Below are 23,442 nucleotides of genomic sequence, written 5' to 3'. Positions count from 1 at the left end.
ACTGTAGTTGCTGCTCTGCATCCACATCAGTCGTACGACAGAAAGACGGAAGATTATGGTACAGTGCTGTGGTCCCCGAGACTCGGGGGATTAATCGTTGATCGCGCACGTTTTCCCGTAAGAAGCGCGCTCCGAAATCTCCAGTGCGGTTTCTCGCGAAATCTAACGGCTCAAAAAAATTCCCCACTGAGCGAGTAGCGCGGTCTGATTTGTCACGATCTGACTCGTTTCCTCCTCACCCATGTGGGGCCCCTCCACCATCCACCGTTGGGCGGAGGGAGTCGGGGTTCACCTCCACCCTTGTGGTGGACTGCTGGGACCAGGAGATGACTCGTGGTGGACTCGTGAGAGGAAGAGAGGGTGGTCGTGGACTGCATAGAATCAGGGTAGATCAGTGATGGGACTCATAGGATCAGGAGAGGTTGGTGGTTCACTCACGAGACCATGCGAGGCTCTGGTAGATTATTGGGATGGAGGGGGTTTGGGCAGTGATGCTTCTAAGATCAGGAGAAACAATGGTGGATTCTAGGTAAGGTCAGGCCAGCGATGTACTTGTGTTGTCAAGAGGGAACTTTTTACATGGACTTTTTGGGGCCAGAAAGAGTATGATGGTTGACATATGGGCCATGGTGGAGCCGGTGGATGGGATTCGGCGGGCCACGAAGCCACTGCCCAGACTCGGTCCACCAGCCGTGGCCAAAATTAATGTAGCCAGGAGCCACCACTGTCTGGCTCCCAGAGAACGCAGATTGCATTGCTGAGCGATCGTTCATTACTACAGGGCAAATCAATAAACAAATAAACAGACACACGCACGTACACACGCACGTACACACAACCCCGCGTTTATTTCTTCCATCCGTTATGAATAAATTAACGTGTCTCACTGTCTCCAGTCTCTCGCACCCAGGGGCTTCTTCATTTCAGCCAGCTCGGTCGGGGTCCGCGACGCGTGAAATATTTCCGTACCCGGCACAACACGTCCAGTATTGTACCTCTCGCTATTGCCCTGGCTACTACGAGACGCGTAGCCTATTAGTCACCGACGTTGACCGTGAGCGGGAATCGAACTCGCCGGGGGGGGGGGGGGGGGGGCGGGTTCGTAGTGGGGTGTGCTAACCACTGCGCCACCGCTCCCACCACGTGCACGCGGCCACGCAGCTCGGCAGTGCCACAACTGTGCCCGCGCGTGTGAGTTTCATTCGAACAGATTCTGACTGAGGCACAGGCTCGCCGCGTCTAGCGACCAGCGACAAACCGCGCTATGGAAGTTGTAACAGTGTCGATAAGAGTCCACGCGTTTTCTTGAATTGAGCAAAGGTTATTTTTAGAACTTGGGGGGGGGGGGGGGGGACGGACAAAATAGACGATGGCAAGAAATCGCAGAGCGGCGCAGGGAATAAAGAAGCAGAAATAAAATTGTTGTGAGTTGCAGTGTGGTGAGAGCGAGAGGGTGAGTAGAGCGAGTGGGCGAGTGATAGGGGAGCGGGGGTATCGTGGTTCGCGCGCTGCGTTACAAACACGGCGAGCCGAGTTCAATTCCCGCTCACGTCCACCAACAGTGACGATTATTTGAACTAGCCCTGGGCCTCCCCTAGGTCGACTCGGTCTCAAATGAGGAAATGGTGCGACGTGTAGACACTGGCGAGACAAAGGCGGCCGGGTGTGGCGCTGGCCACCCACCTCGTGTGCCGTACCGGCCTTCATAGGCGCTCGCTAACAGCACTTTCCCCAAACGTCTATTAAGGCCACACAGGGGATTTGTGTCTTTGAGTCTGTTTGGGTCGGTGAATGGGCGAATGAGTGTATGAGTGTGGTTGTGGACCTGCAGTGTGATGGTGGTGGTGGTTGAACACAGTGGTGGTGGTGGATGAGACCACACGGTGTCTGTTAGTCCTCAACGCCAATGGGGGAATAAATGAGTGAAGTTTACGGAAACAAGTAACCATCATGTAACTGCAGACCACGTGGCCACTATTCAATAATACTTATACAACCAGTGGTCGCTGGGATATCCCACCACTAAAACTAATCGATTACTCTCCAGATTTTTCGTTCGATTTCATCGACTCATTCTTGGGTGGAAACAATTTCACCTTTCATTCCCACGTGTGCCGTGAGATGTGCAGGTGGGGGGGGGTGGGGTTGTGACGTCACCGCGAACGTCGTGACGTCACCGCGAACGTCACGTTGGGTGTCGCTTCTATAGGGGTTTCCCACCTTCGATGGGGGTGCTAGTAACAGATTGTAAAACGGAATTCGAATAACATCATTAAATCTGTATTCCTAATTTATGTTATTCGATTGTGTATGATTTCATAACTATGAGTGTAATGTTATCTGTATTAAATATACGCGTGTGCATAGCCCTATTTTGTGGGGAACGGTGGCGCGGTGGTTGGCACACTGCGCTCCGAAGCCCGGCGTATCCGAGTTCGATCCACGCTCACGGCCAACATCGGTGACGAATATCTGAACCGATGCTGCCCCTGGACAATTACCCCTGCCTGGCGTATATGAAACATCCACACTGGAGAGACAAAGGCGGTCAGGGCGTGGCGTCGACCACACCATTCGCTCCTCGTGCGCCGGTCCAGGGCTTCAGAGGTGGTGCTCTCTCACAGCACTTGCCCCGGCAGCCCCGTGTAGCCTACACCGAGCGTCTTTGTATAGCCCTACGCGCGCGCGCGTACGCACAACACACGCGAGCACACGGCGCTCCGTGTACGCGTGCACCTATGTGCACTCGCACAGTCAGTAATAAATCACGGCGGAGTGCAGACACATTCCGTGACCCCATTAGCCCGGGGCTGGATGTGGGTGGGGGGAGAGCAGTGGTGGAGCGGGGTGGGGGGGGGGTGCTGTGAGATGAGACTGCCGCTCCACCACTCAACCGCATCCCAACATCATCGCACGCTACGATGCACCTTATGATGGCGAGATGCCTTCTAGACGACGGGGAAATTAAAGACGACAGGGTCCACGTTGCCACTGCCGACGACGAAAGCCACAACCGCGGAGAGCGTGGCGTCGACACTGCCATTGCTCGCGTAGAATATTGAAGTCCCTGAGTCTCTGTGTGGGTCTTGATGTGGAATCCATGGGTCTCTGTGTGAGTCTATGGGTCTCTGCGTGAAATCCATTCCTCTCTGTGTGAGTCGATGTTTATTGAGTGGTAGTGCATGGGTCTCTGTGCGAACCTTTACGTCTCGGCGTGAGACGATGGGGCTCTATGGGTCTCGATGTGAGTCTAGGATTGTCGGTTGTGAGTATTGTCTATGAGTCTGAGTATATGGGTCTGTCTTAGCCTATGCATCTGTGGGTCTCTGCGTGAGTACATGTGTCTGATGGTATGGATCTCTGCGTGAGTACAGTATATGTATCTCTGTGTAGGTCTATGGGTCTCTGTGATGTGGAGGATGATGCACACGTGTTGGATGGAGGCGAGTGTATTGTGTTTAGACACTGCACCAGGTACTGTTCAATTCGGGCTAAATCGACCAAGAGTCGTCCCAAGACCGGTTCAAATATCACCTAGAGTCACACGTACAGACACGCACAAAAATGCACACAAACTCAAAGGCGTAGATCCCACGTGAAGCACACAAAGACTGCTGGGACAAGGACAATCAAGACAAATACGCCCCCTATAGACTGTAGGGGCAAGTGCTGTGGGCAGACACCTAAGAAGGCCGGAACGGCACACGAGGGGGTGGCCAACACCACGCCCGGCCGCCTTTGTCTTCCCACAGACTGCACCAGATACTCATTTGAGGCTGAGTCGATCTAGGGGAGGCTCCGGACCGGTTCGGATAATCGTCACCGGTGTTGGCCGTGAACGGGAATCGAACTCGGCTCGCCGGGTTCGTAGCGCAGCGCGCTAACCGCTCCAACTACCGCTCCCCACCCACCCCCAATACACCAACCACTATGCACAGACACACAGAGACAGACAGACACACTCATCACACACATTCCACGCCGGCTAGCCCGTGTACGTAAACATTAAACGCGCGATTAGTTTGCATGGCAGAGTTCCTCCCTTCGGGAGCCTTATCGGAGCCCTCATCCCCCGCGGTTCGCGCCTGGTGGGGTGTGGGCGGGAGTGGAGGCTGCGAATCCTTTTCAGCCAATTTCAGCAAAACAATGCTAGAAGGGACGATGTCCAATGGTGGTCAAGAATAACAACGGATGCGACTGCTGCCAAAGGAATGGGACGCGCCTGGGCGACCCGTGGATTGTTGTCATCGCGCAAGACCGTGGGCGACTTTGTGGGGGGGGCTGGGAGGATTCCATTCAGCAGTGGATTGAGAATGAGTGATGGAGATTTGAATAAAAAGTTGACGTTGCTCTTTGCTCAGTGAACAAGAGGAGGAAGGGAGGGAGGGGGGGTGCTCGCTTCCGCCGACGGCTCTGAGTCAGTGGTGTAAAGTCCACATTTCTATGGCAGGCACCGGTTTTTAGCTGCAGTCGAAAATAAAAGACACAAAGTGGTGCGTACCCATTGTGTCTAAACCCGGATGAATGATCGTCTGGAATGCAACAGCGGAGTAGCAACGTCCCTTGGTGGTGCGTAAATGCTGCTGCTGTGCTCCGTGTAGGTTCGATTGGGGGTATGAAATCCGTGACCCATCTAAGGAGCCGTCCATAAATGACGTCACACGATTTTTGACCCCCCCCCCTCGTCACACGGCGTCACAAAAAGTCAGACCCCCCCCTCAACTATGACGTCACAAAGCTCTGCCCCCACCCCCCAACCATATTTCCATTTTGAAAATAAAACTTGCTTCAGATCGCTTTAAACTATTGTCATTGTAGTGCGTATTTAATGTGGCGCTGCACTCTGATGTTGTAGGAGAAAACATTTATTAAAAAGTCTATTTAATTAAGTAGAACGTGTCGTCTATATTTATTTAAAGTTGCGCACTTTGATGTGACGTCACATTTCTCAAACACCCCCCCCCCTCGTCACATATCGTCACAAATGTCTGCCCCACCCCCCGCTAGGTGCTTGACGTCATTTATGGACGGCCCCTAAGGTTATTTTAGGTGCCCCGTTAAACGTCCGTCAGCTATCTCATAGGCAGCTTAGGAGGCTACGTGTGGACGCACGTGCGTGCGGTGTGGTGTGGGGGGAGTCGTGACGATTCTCTGAATCGCTCCTGGGCCTCCCCTAGGTCGACTCAGACTTAAATTGTGTGTAAACATGAGCATTGTGGAGACAAAGACGACCGGGGGTGGTGCTGTCCACCCACTCTGTCGTGTGCAGTGTCGGCCTTCATCGGTGCTCGCTCAGAGCACTTGCCGCAAAAGTCTGTTGAAGGCCATACGGGGGGGGGGGGTCCTTTGTCTTCACGTGGGTGGGTGAATCCTGAACGTTTACCAACTGCATTGCGTCACCACAAGACGTGTTCTCCATGCATCGCGGACACTCAAACAACGCAGCCACAGCTTATCAAACACGAATGATTAAACACACGTAAATGTTTACAGACGCATAACACAGGCTCAGATATCCCACCCCCCCCACACACCCAATAGCTGCTGTACAGACTGTTGGGGTAAGTGTTGTACTGCACTACGAGAGGGTGTAGTGGAACCCACACCACGCCCGGCTGCCTTTGTTTCCCAAATTCCCGTACCTATCAACCCATCACGGTTTACCCCGTATTCTTGTACAGGGAAATTGTGTTTTTAGGTCCATACGGCGCACGGCCGTTTTAATGCGGCCAAAAAGGGTTGTCTATTTGTTTGTGTTTCTCCTTTGTGATGGGACTTTGTAGGAACGAACGGTTGAGATTTATAAGGGGCACGAGGTGACCATTAATGTCTGAATTTGTCTGTAATAAGGGGTTGACAGGTGTGTCTCTACTCTTTGGTTATTTCGGTAAAGTCACGTAGGTAGAAAAATAAAATATCACGAAAGTTTCAATCGCAACACAAGCAATCGTCATCAGGTGTGACAACCGTAGCAAGAACAAACTGCTGAAGTAGGCTGTGGTTGTCCCACCTGATGACGATCGCTTGTGTTGCGATCGAAATGTCGTGATCTATTATTTTGTCTACCAAAGAGTATGGATTCCTGCAGTCACGAAAGCTTAAAAAATCAAGGTATGTCTCTGTGTATTTCTACTTGTCTGTGGGTTTACTGTGGTCCATACTTTGGGTTGCATGGCCAGTGATTCGTCGTCCGTTTATGACGGAGGAATGCAACATTGGACTGCTGATGTGCAATGCACCAAGTGTCAAAGACATGAGGCCTAAAACGCCAAGCGGCCAGCAATGAACAGCACAAAAACAAACACGATTGTACAATATATGGAGAGAGAAAATAAAACCCTCAATACATTCATCAATACCATTATGGCCTTCGAATTAACAAAAAAAGTATATAATTAGGTGACGTTTCGGGTAACCGCCCTTCTTCACAGCAAATAATTGAATGTCCGTTTTTTGCTGTTGTCCGAAACGCCGCCTATTGTATACGCATCGTTTTATTGCAAGGCAACGCGGAGTTGTTATTTGAAATGCCAACGCAGAAGCGACTGCAGCATCGGAGGCATCGCCAATATAACGCGTCGCGTTGTAGGTGGCGATGCGAATGGGGCCCGGGTGAGCGGGGCCCGGGTGAGCGGGGCCCGGGTGAGCGGGGCCCGGGTGAGCGGGGCCCGGGTGAGCGGGGCCCGGGTGAGCGGGGCCCGGGTGAGCGGGGCCCGGGTGAGCGGGGCCCGGGTGAGCGGGGCCCGGGTGAGCGGGTTTTCACCCAGACGGCCCGGGCTCAATTCCCGGTATGAAAACTCAATTATTTTTTTTACAATTTCTTTTTTAAATGTATCTTTGTCACACTGTACAATACAGTCCTGTAGACGAAGAAGCAAAAAAGGCCAACCCAGAAAGTTTAGACAAACTTGTTGCCTTTTGTAACGCGGCACACGTGAGTGTAAGCGTGCAACAAAAGCGCGCGCGAACAAATGAAGGCGGCGGTGACGAGGACCCGAGCCCGTGGCTCGTTGCAGCTTGACGGTTCTTTAAGAAATAAAACAGCCGGTTTGTATTAACATTAACACGCCCGACGCCGCCGTCTGCCTCACGTTAAAAGACGCAGTGGTAACTTTCGCAAGAGGAGGCCGTCGTGTGCCAAATTTGTTCAGATCACCCGTAAAACTGTCTCAATTCGCGACGTGCTCAGCAAGACGTCGTCGTCGTCGTCACCCTCCCTCCAGGACCTTGCACGAGACTCGGCGAGGCTTTCGTTGGGGTCAGCCGAGAGAAAAAGACGCGCGGGGAGAATCGCTGCGTGCCCGAACGAAGAAGCGTTGTCGCCCCGCGGTGCCTTTAAGGGTGCGTGTTTTTAAGTGGCGACTCGACGAGTCTCTGTGGCGCAATCGGTTAGCGCGTTCGGCTGTTAACCGAAAGGTTGGTGGTTCGAGCCCACCCAGGGACGCGAATTTTGCTATTTATTACCAGCTACAAATTAATGCCACAATTTTGTTGTAACCTCGTGCCCCAACACCGCCCCTCTCCCCAAAAAAATCACGTTTTCCAACGCTGCGTTAAACATCAACTTAATAACATTTTTTAGTGATGAGTATGCGTACATTGACAATATAAAGCTAACTGAGAGAGTGCCACCAAGCTGTTTCCATAGTGTAGTGGTTATCACGTTCGCCTAACACGCGAAAGGTCCCCGGTTCGAAACCGGGTGGAAACATCTCCTTTTTTACTAATTTTATTTTTGGAGTTTCATTCCTTTTTACCGCCAAACATAGCGAATAAACAACCGTCTGCTGTTCTACAATGTGTTATTTACCAAAAAGTGAAAAAATATAAGTTTTGTTAACGGCCACCACATACCTCTATTCACTTCACACAGCAAGAGACGCACTTTTCCCATTAGGAGGCAGTATTGTGAAGTAAAGCGAATGAGACTCGATAATAAAATCTTTCGTAAGAGCTCCCCCACCCTGCAGAATGGCTGTACTGCATGCAGAGCGCACGACCCCAAACGAATCTCTCCGCAACCACCCCAAAGTGCTTTCCACCTGAACTATCAATCATTGCAGCAGATGCCACCCAGTGCGCAATGATGCCACCCCAAAATATCCAGGGGTTATCATTGATAAAAGCTTGACCTTCAAGCCCCGCATGGAAACAGATCTGTGAACAGACCGACTCAGGAGCGGCCCAGCTGCAACATCTTGCCAGTCCAACGTGGGAGGTGTCTCGGCTGACGTACATCTCCTGGCTGCACTATTCTGGTGAACATTCTCCCACCAAATATATAGGGACATTCAAAGTGCAAGGGAGTTTACACGTTGTCTTTTGCAACGACAACCTACCCTATCAATCAAGACCTCAAGAATGTACTTCGCCGTGGACTCACGTCCCAATTTCCAGCTCCTGGGATCGTTCCGTCATTGTCCCATAATCTCACTCAGATGCGGAAGAGTGCTGGCAAAAAATACAGATTGGAGCAACGCGGACGTCCATAATGAACACCTCTTTAAAGACCCAAACGTCGCACCTTCTGGCTTTTGACATTCCTCGAAGACACCGGTGTAGCCATCAACCGCAAAATGACATCAACAGGCCGACGCGTACATCTCCTTCATGAATAGAAAATTAAAGACAAGCCGCCAGTGCTGCAACTGTTGGCCATACAACCTAAACTCTGGGCCATATAGTAAACCACGGTTGTCTGTGATCCTTCAATGGAGGAATCGCAAAACTACACGAACCACTCTCCTGAAGCCCTCTCGTCGTGGCTAGCAGACCTCGACATTGGTGTTTAGCTCCTAAATATATTGTAGCCATACGCAAGAATACACTGGTTCACTACTCACCACAGTATATGCATGCGTGAACATTCAATGTTAACATCACAGTGCGTTTAGAGGACGTAATGCTGCGATCATTGGTAACGAATTCAGGTTTGGGTTGCCTTTTATTAAAACCGGGTTGTCAGGTTCAATGAGTTGATTGCGCAACAACACAACTGAATTTATCACCGCATTTAATTTGGTTACATTAAAGCGCTGAGGATTAGTTTGTTGTGTGATGGACGCGTCTCTGTCGAAGAGAGAGTGGGGAAATGCTGCCTCCTGGTGTGAATAATTGGTCAGTTGATGTGATCTCAGAACCAGTTCAGTGATAGCTTCTTCCACGTACCGTTCCGATTGTATTATGTATGTTATGACATGATGTTTAATACACAATTGGGATAAAATTGATCAAACAATCCCAATGACTGATACAGCTTTGGGATGTCTTCATCCAGCAGTGGATTGACAAAGGGCCTGTACATTTCGATTTAAAGCTTTCGTGACTGCAATGATTCATCTTCTTTGGTTCTTTCGGTAAAGTCACGTAGAATGAGAATAAAATAATAAATTGATAAAATAAAATAACACAATAATATTCTCACGACGTTTCGGCCACAACACAAGCGGCCTTCATCAGGTGAAGGGAGCGAGACTGTCTGGTAGGACAGCGCTGGAGTGAGAAATTTGAGGGCTCTTTGTTCCTCTCACACAGCTTAAAAGCCGTGATCTGAACGTGGCTCTCTCACTCCAGCGCTGTCCTACCAGACAGTCTCGCTCCCTTCACCTGATGAAGGCCGCTTGTGTTGTGGCCGAAACGTCGTGAGAATATTATTGTGTTATTTTATTTTATCAATTTATTATTTTATTCTCATTCTACGTGACTTTACCGAAAGAACCAAAGAAGGCCTGTACATTATTAACACGAAGGCTTTCGCGACCAACGTCGTTGTCCAGATTGTAAACGTTGTGGATTTACTCACCAACACACCGGTGTGCTGTACAAGTAACGAATTGGCCACGTTCTGTTTACGTGACAAACTTTACTAATTGGCTGTGTCGGGTGGTGGCGGGTAAAGTACCACATTTACGCGATCTAACCCCACCAAAAAAACACCTGTACTATGGCTGTCTGTACATTTGTGTTATCATTGATGTTCACCTCGCGCTTCTGCCCACGTAATCTATGCCGAATGCGGCGGCTCCAAGTTAATTAGTGCCAACGCTAAACCAAACGTTGCACGTTCACTTGGATGAAGTGGTTGAATGTCACCGGTTCTAATAATAAAGTGATGGGTCAATCTTGGGTGTGGTGCCGTTGACATCACGCACGCGAGGCTGTGACGCCCTCTCTCGTCAGATGTCCTACAGGACACGTACACGTACAGACGTGCCCCCAGGGTCACTCTTGCAAATTAGATTATGCTGGTCTTTTAAGAGCTAACCTGATTCAACAAAAAAATAACTTAAACTGGAGTCATGTTGCCAATGCACTGCCTTATGAGGTGTTCTACACCATGGCATATATATTTTTAAACATATTACAACTTTGATATCGCAGTCTGTTGATGGCCACCTGCCGTTATGAATCTCTGGGCCTATGCTTTTTTTTTTCAAAGGTAAAACCCACGAGTACATATTGACCTTTATAACCAGGTTAGAGCACACTGTGACAGGGATCATTTGCAAGCGAGATCTGAGATACAACACGTGTAATTACCATCAGACACGATGAAGGCCTCTTCCCTAAAGGTCTCAAACCACACTGCCCAGTCTTTCAAGGTGCATGGTGTACTCAGGGCCGTATGATCCAAAAGGCACAGTAGGCACTTTGCCTGGGTCCTACAGAAACTAAAGGGGTTACGAAACAATACATTGACCATGTTTTATTTTTATTCTGAGTTCTTTCGGTAAAGTCACGTGACTTTACCGAAAGAACCCAGAAGATGAATCTCTGCAGTCACGAAAGCTTTAAATCGAAGCATGTTTTATTTTATTTGTACGATAATAAAAGTAAATGCAACCAATATATCGCCTTGAATAAATATATTTATCTAGCAAAGATAGGCACTGAAAACACAAAGAGGCAGAGTCACAAGGTTAGAGAAATTAACACCGTGGTATCATTTTTCGAGATTTTTCTCATCGCAAACAATAATTTCAAATTAAATCCGCTTATCTCCGCCACGCAGCGCACTCGCATCGAATTAGGGCACAGACTAAATAATTGACGTGTAGGTAACGACATTTGTCCAGCGGCCGGACAAAAGTACGGTGTGAAACAGTAATATTAAAAAAAAACTTTTAAAAAAAAACACTCTTTAATGAAATGTACCGTACTGGTAATGGAAAAACTCCACGACTCCAGGAAGTTGCCCCGAAGCTTGCCAAAACGTAAGAGACCCGTGGTCATTCACAGCCAACGTTAGTTGAGCATGGGCAATTAGACCGAAGCCGAAACATAACATATAAAAAATAATGTTTAAAAATATATATTTTGATTTTCTATGATATAATATAGTATTGTCATCAGTATGACATAAATATAGCAAGTTTGCAGTCGATACCACATTGGGAAGTGGGTAAAAATTGAGTTACAGGATTTGAGGATACAACAACAACATACAGAGTGAGTTAAATAAAAGCGTGTTCATAATAATAACAACAAGGGTAGTAACAGCGGTGCCGACTGCACAGAATTATTACTGAAGGCCGACGAGGCAGAGAGTGTCTGGGGCCCACAGGAATCTTCATCCGGCCCTGGTCATATACCCAGAGGACTACAAGCGAGCAACCCACGTGCTCATCACCCAATTCCCTATTCATGCCCAAACGCACTTGCAGGTAATTCGATTTGCTTTATAAATGTCTCTGGTTACTCTATCTAAATCACAATGTAATGCGAAACTGTCGATTCTTTATGACTTTGTGGTTATTTGATATATATTTTAAACTTATTTGTTTATACACTTTGTACAATTGTCACCCTTGTTTTGTGTACGTGCAATGTTCCCGTGCCTTAATGTTGTTATTCTACTATGATCAGCATAGATATAATCTTCACTTTGGGGAAGTTTACATTGAAGTTGAATACAAAATTAATTTATGTTTGTTGCAACATTTTCCATTGATATAAAGTGTTTTTTTTTGGTCGTGATCTCTATTTGCTTGACTGCTCTAACTTTAAATATCGATTTAAAGCTTTCGTGACTGCAGGAATTCATATTCTTGGTTCTTTCGGTAAAGTCACGTAGAAGGGAAATAATAAAATAATACAGACACAAATACAAAATTATCACAAATTGCATTGTTTTATTGTATTATTTTATTGTATATATTTTTTTTTATTTCCCTTCTACGTGACTTTACCGAAAGAAGCAAGATTATGCTGTAACTTTATTGATTTGTGAGATTGATTCTGTATGGCCAGGTGGTGAGACCTCAAGAGAGAGAGAGAGAGACTGAGTGACCACAATCACAACATAAATAAAATTAAAACAACTAGAGAAACATCTCACCACAATTGTTACTACTCAAATTACAATCATTAGCATTTCGGGCGTGCTCGATCCACTGCTGGATGCAGACTACGGTCTTATTTAAAAATTTAAAGTGCCTATGCTGCCCCCTGGAGGGGACATTCTAAACTATCACAAAACAAACGCCACCGCGCAAACGCCATACGCGGCTTAACTCCGCAACTCTTGTGTCGAGGCTTTCATTCGTTACACCGTAATTGTGTAAAACGTCAAGGAAGGCAAAGTGAAGTTTGTGTTTACACGCTGCGGCTCTGAGACACCGAGGTGTCTTTTATAGAAGACTCGGACGCTGGCTCGCCGGGCGACACCGGTCTCGACTAGAGCTGCTGCCGCGCAGGGGCGAGGGAGCTCGGCAGGGGCGCCACGACTGCCCGGTGTAGGCCCCGGCGCCCGGCCAGGTCATTATTACAGCACGTCAACAAAAGTAACATTTTCTAAACACATTCGCCGAAACATACTTGACTCGATGCGAAAATAAGCTGAAACTGTTAGTTTCTCATAGAGTAAATTAACAGTTGTATTCAATTTAACAGTCGTGCAAACGTAATGCTGGTGAAGCAACGTACGGCATCGGTGTTTAAGCTGTACGTTATATTTGTTCATGTAAGTATTCCATCAAACGTTGCTTGGTAAAATAAGGCAGTTTGTCTTAACCTGTCATTGTAATTTTCCCCGAATGGTTGCGTTTTTATACACTAAATACTCACATTTATGTCGGGACAATAACATCGTCCCGATTTGGAAAACAACTCGTGCCAATACACGACACGCAGTTGGATAATATCGCGTAAATTATAAATGTGTCGTTAACTCCGCCACCACCCGTACGCAGCCAATTAGTAAGGTTTGTCACGTGAACAAAACGAGCCAGTTCGTTCTACAAGTTCAGCAATACACCGGCGTGTGTGTTGGGAGTAGTAAACCCAGGGCCGGTTGAGGGACATTCACATTTCCTTGATCTGACCCAAAAAATCACCTCTTGATGAACCCGTACGTTTGTCATGGGCTGTACCGCCAACCATTATTACCCACCCCCCCACCACCAAACTTGTTAATGGCAAGCCAGAGATTGTAATTCTTAAGTTTACGATTGCTCGGTCAGTGCTGAATGTGTGTTGTCACTGAGCTCGAGTGAATGGCAGTAATCGTGCTTTTTACACATCATCATCAGCAGCAGCAGCCACTCCGTGGATACTCATCATCTCTCGCCTTGGTTGAACACAACTCAACGCAGTCGTCAATAACACCCTGGCATTCAAAGGAAAATAAATAGAATCGGCAACGTTTCGGGCAACGGCCCTACTTTTCAGATCACACAAAATGCAACGAAACTGCTATGAGTAAGGGCCATTGCCAACAAACGTCGGCTATTTATTTTTCCCATTAAGCCCACAGTATTGTTGACGAATGTGGCTAATTGTGCACCACTGACATCGTAGCAAAATCGCCAAATAATTTGATGCGTTGTTGGGTTGTACCGAATGCTGCTCGGCACGATGTCCGCCGTTGTGTTCCACGTACTGGGGAGCTTCTAAAACACCAGAGCCATATGTTGCAACTGCTAAAACATACGTAGCATTACTTTCCGTGTAGTGTAGAGGATTGTCTGGTGATGTGCATAGGAGCCAGTGGCCGGTGCATAAAACAATCTCAGTGACGTGGCTCCATTTTCTTAAATGTGTTCCATTCTGACATGCCTCCATGGTGCAAGGGGGAAGACATCTCAAGTGCCAAGCAGGCGTTCATCACGACGACTTTTTTTTTATCAATCATCACCATCGAGCTGGGATGCCTGGAGCCAGCGTGCGTCTCTCATCGCGACTACTGCTTTGTCCGAACTGGAGTAGCCTTGCCCCATGGAGGACCAAGTGTCCCCGCCTCCACTGTGGTCTAAGAACTCAGCCCTGGAGGCCTCTAGTCACCCTGGACACTTCGACAGTCAGAAATTCGTCATGTGTCGGGCTGAAGATGCAGACGAACCCGACTGGATGTTCCTTCACTGACGGTCATCTCTCCTGGGCCATCGTGAGGAGATACTGCACCAGCAGGAGGGACTCCCTGCGGCTCTACCTGCAAAGCCTGCAGGTCGAGCATGTGGCCGTGACCGAGGCCCTGAGGAGACACGGAGAGGGGACGGGGACCGGGGGTGACCCTCGCACGCTCAGGAAGCGGCAGCAGGAGCTGGCACCGCTCGTGGCGATGATCGGGTGCCTCGAGAACAAGCAGCGCGAGCTGCGTGAGGTGGAGGATCTGCTGGAAAGTGAGTGAGCGTGGTGGAGCCCGCTTAGGCTGGATTGAGATGCCGGGCGACCAAGCATTTACCTTGTAGTTGGACTGGGGAGCTATGTTTGGCCCAACTTAAATCTCAACTAAAACCATCTGCCAAATAATTATAGTGTGGCCAAGTTGAGTTGGCGAGGATCTTATCCATAACACCGATGACATCTTGGGTTGGAATCCAGGAAGCCGTCTGATTAAATAGGATCCTCAAGTACCGTAAGTTGATGGTCTCAGAAGGTTTACCAATGAGTGTAGAAACCCCCCTCCCACCCCAACATCATTGCTTTGTGTGGCTGCATGGATGAGAAAGTGCTGCCCTCTGGTGTGGACCAGAGGTGACTTGGAAGGGTTCTCAGAAATAGATGTGATAAGTTGTTTCATGGGCTCTTCTCTAACTTGAAGGGTTACATTGCTGTGAGAGATCCAAATGGATCGTTTGTCTCATGGGATAAAGTCTTGTTTCAGTGAAGACCCCAACTCCAGCACTGACTGGCAATGGGAAATGTCCAGCTGCTCGGATGCTTAGGCCAACCCTGCACCCAGGCTGTCAAATGTGTCCATTCCACATTATTCCACGACTTATGGGAGGACAGATCCGGGCAGCTGGAGGCGTGTGGTCTCTATGTGTCCGCTCCCTGGCAGGTGTGGAGGCAGAAAATGACCGGCACATGCAGGCACTCGCAGTGGAGGAAAAGGAGAGAATCCAAGGGGAGGCTGGGAACCTGGAGAGGAAGGTAAAACCCAGTTCCAGTCACACTGTCCAGGAACAGCTAAGATAATGTGGCGTTTAGACCCTCAGCTGTGTTGTAAAGGTTGCACTGATTGACCACCGCCCAACCCAGGCAATTCGATAAGTTGTTGTGATGCACTTGCAGAATATATTAATGTATTAACATTGTGGTGAATGTAGCGGACAACAGTGGTAGTAGGGGTCATGTCAGCTAATTACATTTAACCAGGGCTTAATTTCAGATGGTTCTGTATGGGTCAGCGACCTCAGAAAATATTTCCGCACCCAACGCATCACATCCAGTTTGCCTCTCGCTATGCCCATGGGTGTTGTCCGACCCCTTTTTCTAGGTCTACGCCTTTCTAAGTATCCCGGAAAATGATTCAGTAACTATTTAAGGCCTGTGTATAACAAATACAAATCGAAAAAAAAAACCCTACGATTTGGTGCGTTATTACTCCTCTGTTTTATTGATGTTTCTCAGGTGCTGGACTTGCTGTTACCACAGGATCCACATGATGACAGGGATGTCATCCTTGAAGTCACAGCTGGACGGACTACTGGAGGTACGGTCTTCTACTTCACACGAACTCCGGTTTTCAAAGGGTGTCAATGACGGGCTATACATGTCATCACAATCACGTAGCCTGCTGATTTGTTTTTTTGTTGCCTCTTTCTGGCAGGTGACATCTGTCAGCGGTTCGCCGCTGAACTTTTTGACATGTATCAGGGCTTCGCCAAGCACAGAAACTGGGACTTTGAAATCATGAGCTTCGCTCTGGCAGACTGCGGTACGGAGAACCACTGCACGAAAACAGACCATGGCAGTTAACATGTCAGACCTTTATGATTGAAATTTGAAAGTGCAAAAAATGTACACATATACTGTGTGGTTAGTAATTAAGAGGGAACAGTTTTTCAAGCAATGAAAGAGGCACTCTGTCTACAGGAAAGCTACCCATACGGATGCTTATCTGAAACCGGATTCCCACCACCATCCATCACAGAAGAATTCTCTCATCAAGACTCTGTATCATAGAGCCCAATGCATATCCGACCAGGAACACATAGGCAGTGAACTCAAGCACGTACACCAAGCCCTTAAGGATAATGGTTACTCCGACTATACAATCCGCAAAACTATCACTCAAACCATGAAGAAGGACCCTCTTGAGGAGCCTTTAAAAACCATCACTTTACCCTACATTGCGGGGATCACAAAAAACATCTCCAAAATCTTGAATAAACACAAGATCCAGGTCCGTTTCAACACATTATATAAAATCCGTGATCTGGTTCCGTCTGTAAAAGATGTGATTCCGGACATACAGTACCCTGGTGTCTACAAACTAAGTTGTCTCTGTGGTAGTAGTTACATTGGAGAAACCAAACGCCATGTCTCGGACCGCATTCGTGAACACAAAGCAGACCTTAAACACGGTAGGACCAACACCTCGGCCATGGCAGATCATTGTTATAATTCAGTAGGCTCACATGACATTGACTTTTCCAAGACAGAGGTTCTTTCTAAGCCATCTGGCTACCATGAGAGATTCGTTCATGAGGCTATCCACATATACAAGCACAGAGACAATTTCAACCGAGAAGATGGATTCTGGCTTAGCAATCATTGGAAAGATTTGATAAACCATTTCAGGTCTTAATTGATTGTTCATGTTTACAGTGGCTTTCAGACAGCATACATTAAATTTTCGTCTCCCCCCTCCTCTTTTCAGAACATAGATGGACTAGTCCTTCTAAATAAACTGCCAAATCGCTGCGCGTGGCGCTGACGTTTTTATAAATAAATAAATACACCGTTTTAAAATAAATAAATTAATGCAAACCGACACACCTGATGACGACCGTTTGTGTTATGGTCGAAACGTCGTGAGAATTTGTATTGTTTCATATATATTTTATTGTTTCCCTTCAACGTGACTTTACCAAAAGAGCTAAGAAAAATGAAAGAGGCAGTTATTTCAAGGTCCTCCATGGATTCGCCCCTGCCGACCCCTCTTCTACAATGCTCCACGCACTTTCCTCTCTCATCTCTCATCTCACTCTACTCCCCTCCACGCACTCTCCTACCTCTCATCTCACTCTACTCCCCTCCACGCACTCTCCTACCTCTCATCTCACTCTACTCCCTTCCTCGAACTTTCCTCTCATCTAATTCTACTCCCCTCCACGCACTCTCCTACCTCATCTCACTCTACTCCCCTTCACGCACTCTCCTACCTCATCTCACTCTACTCCCCTCCATGCACTATGCGCTCCAGTAAAACAAGACTTCTTGCTGAAGCCCCCAGTCAACTTGTGCCTCAGTGGGAGGTCGATCATTCACCTCAGCTGCCCCCATATTCTGGAATTCAATCTAGCCATTTTGTGACTCCCTTCTGTTCAAGCCCGGGCTTAAGGCCTTCCTTTTTACATTCTGCATATGACTGCTTCTACAAAATAAATGCCCAGTGTTTCCATTCATAGTCCTCAAATGCAGCCACATTTAAACCCCGCATAAAATCCACTCTGCAATTTTTAAGTCTTCCCGTGGTCTCACCAGGGGGGCTGCACCACGCGTCGGCGCGCATCACGGGCGACGCCGTGTTCCGTCACCTCAAGTTCGAGGGCGGCACCCACCGAGTGCAGCGCATCCCGCAGACGGGCCTGTCCTCGCGCATGGAGCGGATCCACACGGGCACCACCACGGTCATCGTGCTGCCACAGCCGCGGGATGTGCGTCTACGCCACTCTCGTGCTCATCTGCGCGAGCCAGGCCTGTTTTCAATCACGTTTGTGATCCCTTCCTGTGATGAGCTGTAACTGCCGCCACTTCCGATGGGGTTTGGGCTGCGGCCGTCCTTGAAAGGGAGCCGCTTAGCTCAATGGGCCTCATCGGCTGAAATAAGTCCGAGTCTGAGAATCAGTGGAGAAACAGCAAATCCTGTTGCAGTTTACACTAATTATTCATAATGAAGGTTTTTTTGGGTTCGATCGCGTTGTTTATAAATGTGTCGTAACCCTCCACCACCCGACACGGCCAAACAGTAAAAAAATGTGTCACGTTTACAAAAGACAAATAGTTCACTACTTTAGCGAACCGGTGTGTTGAAGAGTGAATCAACATCATTTAAAATTTTGAGTACGACGTTTTTCCGGTAATTACATCCAACATCATCGGGCAAATTGCCAGAATGGTGAGGCCCTCCACTTGCTCCCGGTCTTCAATAGAGCAGCACGGTGACGTCATCTTTTTAACCCAGTCTGGTGCAGTAAATTATACATACAATGTAGGAATGCAATGTGCTTTCGGGTTGTTGTGCCGCGTGCTCGGAAGAATATCCAAAATTTCTCTGCACCTGCTGGGAGCTTAGTTCACTTCCGCATCGTACATAGAGTGAAATATTGCTTAAGACGTGGAGTGAAAAGTCGGACATCTGGCTGAACAACGCGCAGAAGCACAACCCAGAAATACAATGAGAGAGCTACATTATGATACATGCGGTTTGCGCTCTGGTGTTTCGTAGGTAAGGTTCTGCTGATGTCGCTTGCAGATCGACATCAAGCTGGAGACAAAAGACTTGCGGATTGACACGTTCCGAGCCAAGGGCGCAGGGGGGCAGCACGTGAACACCACGGACAGTGCCGTGCGGGTCGTGCACCTGCCGACAGGTCAGGCACCTGCTAGGGTCACTGGAAGAGGCAGGGTCATGAATACAGAAGCCAAAGCAGGCTTCAGCCTGGGCCACACGATGCATTGGACTGACGGCAAATTTATTTCGCATGTTAAAAAAAGCAGTTGTAAAAGCTGAATGTGTTAATGTGACGTGTGTGCTGGGCCGGTCTGCCTGCGCTTTAGGATTGACTGCAGAGTGCCAGCAGGAACGATCACAAATTCGAAACAAGGAGATGGCGCTTCAGATCCTCAAGACGAAGATGTACCAGCAGCTATTCGAGTTAGAGGTGCAGAAAAGGCACAGCGCGCGCAGACTGCAGGTAACGTGCGGCGCCGTGAGCGAGCTTGCTCGCTCGTTCGCTCGTTCACTCCCACGTGGACGGGAGATGGCAAGGCTGGGCTACGGTGGCCCAACCTGTTAGGGCCATTAACATGACGGCTCGTATGACTGCTGCCGCTGCTGCTACTGCCACAGTGTCATGTTCCGCGTTCGTAACTCGTGTGCAGTCTAGAAAGCAGCAGCTGCATTCCTGTTCTTCGCTTGTCTTGCCCTTCGCTTTGTCAAAAAGCGAAGGGTTAAAATGGAAATGAATTCCGCGGTCACAATAGCGCCCCCGCAGAGCGGCGAGTCTTGTCGCGACGTGCGATCGAGTTTTTATTTCCACCTGAAATAACAATGCGTCGCATTTTAGTTTGAGAGAGTAAAATGTGTTTTTGTGTCCTATTCTCTCGCCCAAGGTGGGAACACGATCTCAGTCGGAGAGGATTCGGACGTACACCTTGACGCAGGATCGAGTGACGGACCATCGCATATCGCTCACACTGCACGATGTGCAGGTGCGTTTAAAGCCACACAGTCTCTTAAATATTTAAGAATGGGGGGGGGGGATGGCTGCTAAGCTCGCAACTAATTTGCATTGAACAAAGACCACCCCCCCCCCCTCGACACCCCCCCCCCCCCCACTCCGAATAGAAAGACACAGACCAAAACGGTTGGCGAACACGAGTCAAATTAAAATGTCACTAACGAGAAAAATATGTGGTCAATAAACATTGTGAGTAATCATTGAGCAACGCGACACTACAATAACACAGTGGTGTTATCTTTTCACCTGTTCTCATTCGGCTTGGAAGAGCGCCTTGTTTTTTTTATAGAGGGCCCAAAAGGATTTCAAACACCTTTGTCAGTAACGCACCCCTTAGCATTATCCAATAATTACACAATATAATGTGACATCTCAACCGGTCTTGGCCCCCCACTTTACCCCCTTAACCAACCCGCGCTCACCATTGTGGTGACGTTTGGTCAAACAATCCCCGTGCTCCACATGGCATGTGGAGACACCTTCTTATAGCAGCGGATTTAGAAAACGCTATTAAGTCCATGAGCCCAAACCAGATATATCACTGGTGAGTACCACCTGAGATGGCAGCGCTTTAGTGGTTCCAATTTCTTTGTGTGGCCACTAACAGTGAATTGTATGATACTCATTTTAAATAAGCGGGGAAATCGAAGAATTCACCCTTATTGGCCGTATATATGAATCGGTACTCCTAAAGTATTGGCAATTTGAATACACCTTTGATTACTCCGCAGAGCGCCATCTAGCGCATGCATCTTGAAAGTACAGTGTGTGGAGGAGGTGACAGGGGAGAGACTCAGGGCCACATTCAGGGCCGTATTCTTAGGCACGGCCCAGCTCAGGCTGAGCCATGACACATGCGTCTTCCAAAGACACACCAGCGATTCATCCAGGGCCTGCCTCAGGCTCAGCCTCATGGAAATCCAGAGTGTGGCTGGGACCACGCTTCGGGCCGTCTCAAGTTGAGTGCCTTAAAAGCGGCTCACTTGAGCCAAAGCCAAGCCCGAGTCAAGCCGTAACTATGAATATGCTGGTCTCCGTGTGTGTGGGTGTGTGCGTTTCAGACTGTGCTGGAGGGCGGCCCGGCCTTCGAAGGCCTGGTGGAGACCCTGCTGCACGCGGCGGACGAGGATGCTCTGGATGAGTTGCTAGAGAGGGCGCAGCGCTCGACGCACAGCACTGGCCGCTAGCGATCCACCAACTGGCATAACCAACCCCACTGGCACTGGGATCACAGCACGAGTGGCTAGTGCTCCACTGACACTACTGGCTGCTCTTAACGGGCGGTGGTACGGCCGAGCGGTAGCGCGCTCGCCGCTTGTTGCAGAGGTTAATATGTGAAGATGAACGGCGCTTTATAAAATCTAAATTATTATGAATTGTTCGAATTCAGCGGCCACCCTGATTAGTACTGGGGTTGTAATAACCATATTTAATACTACGCGCCATCCGCCTCGAGTTAAACCGGACCTTAAGAATCCCCTGACGTCTAAGCCATTATGTGCCGGCGCCTAGGTCCAAATTTGAAAGTTGCCTGCATATTGCTCAATTGGGATTACACACACAGCAGCAGTAGCAACCATCGTCCCCGACTGGCAGACTAATGACCCAGGTCACTTGCAAATGAGACTCAACATGGTCTCTTTGAGTTCTCACCTGGGTAAAGAAACTCAACTTGAAACTTAACATAGTGCCAACCACGAGTCACCACTTTATCTCAGTACCAACCGCTAGTGCTTTGGCTGACAGCACTACCATAGTCGCTGGCAACACAGCAACGGCAGCTAGCACTTTAATCACAACTCGTCCCACAACAACACCCTGCTTGTGCTCGTGAAAACGTCTCTGCTGCATTCATGGCCTCCTCCATTGGACTACCTGCGAGTTAGTTTTTCTTTTGGATTCAAATTTGCAGTTCTGCACCAGGGACGTCCTGCGGACTGAAACCGATTCACCGTGTACCCGATTTAAGTGTCTCCCAATGACGTTCGTGGAAAAAAAAAACCCCCCACTTTTTTTATCTTGCCGGTTGCGTTTTCAGAAATGGCTCACAGGCGCACGTCACTGACGAAGCTCGTAATTAAAGCGCACATCGCCCTCGTCGAGAAGAGAACCCGTAGCCAGCCGGCAGTTGTGGCTGCCGTGCGTGCTGCCATGCGCCCATGCACAGTCGCGCACCGTATTGGCTTTTATAGGATGGCCCTTGCACGTTCCATTCTCGGCAGCACAGATCAAAGGTGCAGTTTCGGTTGTTCAAATCGCACATGCTCGCTCTCTTACGTGCAAGTTCTCATTTCTACTTTTACTTGTAAAAAAACGTTGGTGACGTGTGCAGCTCCCACGCTCTTTGTCAATCTGCTGCGGGATGAAGCCCTGCTGCTCATGCCACGCGGGTCGTCGGAGTTACCTGACCATGTTTCACCGCACTGGTCAGTGCTGGTTGAAGGTGGGAAACAGACGCGGGAGCATAGAAGTGCAGTTTAACAACTGATTTTGCTGCTGACAACATAGGCTCACGACAGCCCTACAACTTGTCTTTTCCCTGGGAGTCGCCCATCTGAGCACTATTCAGGTGAACTTCGCTTTGCTTCTGTCTAATTGGCTCGGAGAGAGTGGTAACAAGTGTCCAGAATTATCAACCTAAACCGTCAGTGGGTACCGCCTGGTGAGTGTTTTCAATCGCCCAGGAAACTTGCAATGTGCTCGCTACGATGGTTCCAAAGTCAAGATCATAGAGATGGCCGGCCCTGCTCTGCATCTGAAAACGGCACGATGGAGTATGGCCATTCAAACACGTTTAACTTCAGTTCGCGTGAAATCACAAACGCCTTCATCTCGTCTCGGCTCACTCCGATTTCGAAGATGCGGAAACACCAGATTCCCTGGCCGTTTGGTTTGACCTTTTATAATAATCACCAATTTGAACTCGAGCAGTGCGACGTGGTTGTTTTCCCACCACCCACATCATTCGTACCTCGATATCGGTATATTCTCGGTCGGGAAAACAAAGTGTGTGTCAGCTGTCAACCAAGTAAATTTACTTTACACTTTTTTCAAATTTTCTTGCCGTGGTTTTCACACCTGATGATGATTGCTTGTGTTGCAGTCGAAACGTCGTGAGAATTGTATTGTTTTATATTTTTATTTTATTGTTTCCCCTTCTACGTGACTTTACCGAAAGAACCAAGAATATGAATCCCTGCAGTCATGAAAGCTTTAAACCAAAATTTACTTTACGCACTCAAGTGCATTTAGAACATCTGCAGTAAAAATAACTTGCTGATGATAAAGACATCGTCCTTTTAATGATTCTGATAAGAAACGTTTCCTGCAACAGGAGGCGTAATGGCCGGCGGTTAACGTTAATGACGGGAGGGCCGGCAAAGTTGAGCAACGCTCCAGAGACGACGTCCCACTCTTAAGAGACGGAGCAATGAAATCGGCATTGTGTGCCCGGTGCTTGGCGGATCCATGACGAGAGGTGGCGATTGCTTGGGGAGGCATTCATCCAGCAGTGGATTGATAAAAGCGCTGT

At 48.5% G+C, this 23,442-nt stretch overlaps 1 protein-coding gene and 2 non-coding genes across 5 annotated transcripts; all 3 read left to right on the top strand.

Moving 5' to 3' along the window:
- Window positions 1-7,370: 7,370 nt before the first annotated feature.
- On the top strand, window positions 7,371-7,444 carry TRNAN-GUU (transfer RNA asparagine (anticodon GUU)). Its single transcript has one exon. It is a non-coding gene; the product is annotated as a tRNA-Asn (tRNA).
- Window positions 7,445-7,638: 194 nt separating this feature from the next.
- On the top strand, window positions 7,639-7,711 carry TRNAV-AAC (transfer RNA valine (anticodon AAC)). The gene has a single exon. It is a non-coding gene; the product is annotated as a tRNA-Val (tRNA).
- Window positions 7,712-12,441: 4,730 nt separating this feature from the next.
- On the top strand, window positions 12,442-22,959 carry LOC116943496 (peptide chain release factor 1, mitochondrial). Of its 3 annotated transcripts, none has more exons than XM_032956349.2 (10): window positions 12,442-12,756; window positions 14,070-14,618; window positions 15,281-15,372; window positions 15,853-15,934; window positions 16,052-16,159; window positions 17,932-18,104; window positions 18,923-19,040; window positions 19,228-19,364; window positions 19,783-19,881; window positions 20,972-22,959. In XM_032956349.2, the coding sequence occupies exons 2-10, from the start codon at window positions 14,147-14,149 to the stop codon at window positions 21,095-21,097; spliced, it is 1,407 nt and encodes a 468-aa protein (XP_032812240.2). In that variant the 5' UTR covers window positions 12,442-12,756; window positions 14,070-14,146; the 3' UTR covers window positions 21,098-22,959. The 3 variants fall into 3 exon arrangements, with proteins under 3 accessions (XP_032812240.2, XP_032812241.2, XP_032812239.2); XM_032956350.2 differs by having other exon boundaries at window positions 12,442-12,782; XM_032956348.2 differs by lacking the exon at window positions 12,442-12,756 and adding an exon at window positions 12,794-12,961.
- The last annotated feature ends 483 nt before the right edge of the window (window positions 22,960-23,442 follow it).

This window comes from Petromyzon marinus, chromosome 18, assembly GCF_048934315.1.
Source record: "Petromyzon marinus isolate PM22_M1 ecotype Great Lakes invasive population chromosome 18, UKy_Petmar_22M1.pri1.0, whole genome shotgun sequence".
NCBI classification, from domain to species: Eukaryota; Metazoa; Chordata; class Hyperoartia; order Petromyzontiformes; family Petromyzontidae; genus Petromyzon; species Petromyzon marinus.
Note: the sequence above shows the minus strand (reverse complement) of the source record. Positions and strands in the feature narration are given on the sequence as shown.

Excerpts from the sequence above, each read along its gene's own strand:
- LOC116943496 (XM_032956349.2), top strand. The coding sequence starts at position 14,147 with ATGCCTGGAGCCAGCGTGCGTCTCTCATCGCGACTACTGCTTTGTCCG. Across the intron at positions 15,935-16,051 it reads AGCTGGACGGACTACTGGAG|GTGACATCTGTCAGCGGTTC; the intron begins GTACGGTCTTCT and ends TCTTTCTGGCAG. Across the intron at positions 19,882-20,971 it reads TCACACTGCACGATGTGCAG|ACTGTGCTGGAGGGCGGCCC; the intron begins GTGCGTTTAAAG and ends TGTGCGTTTCAG.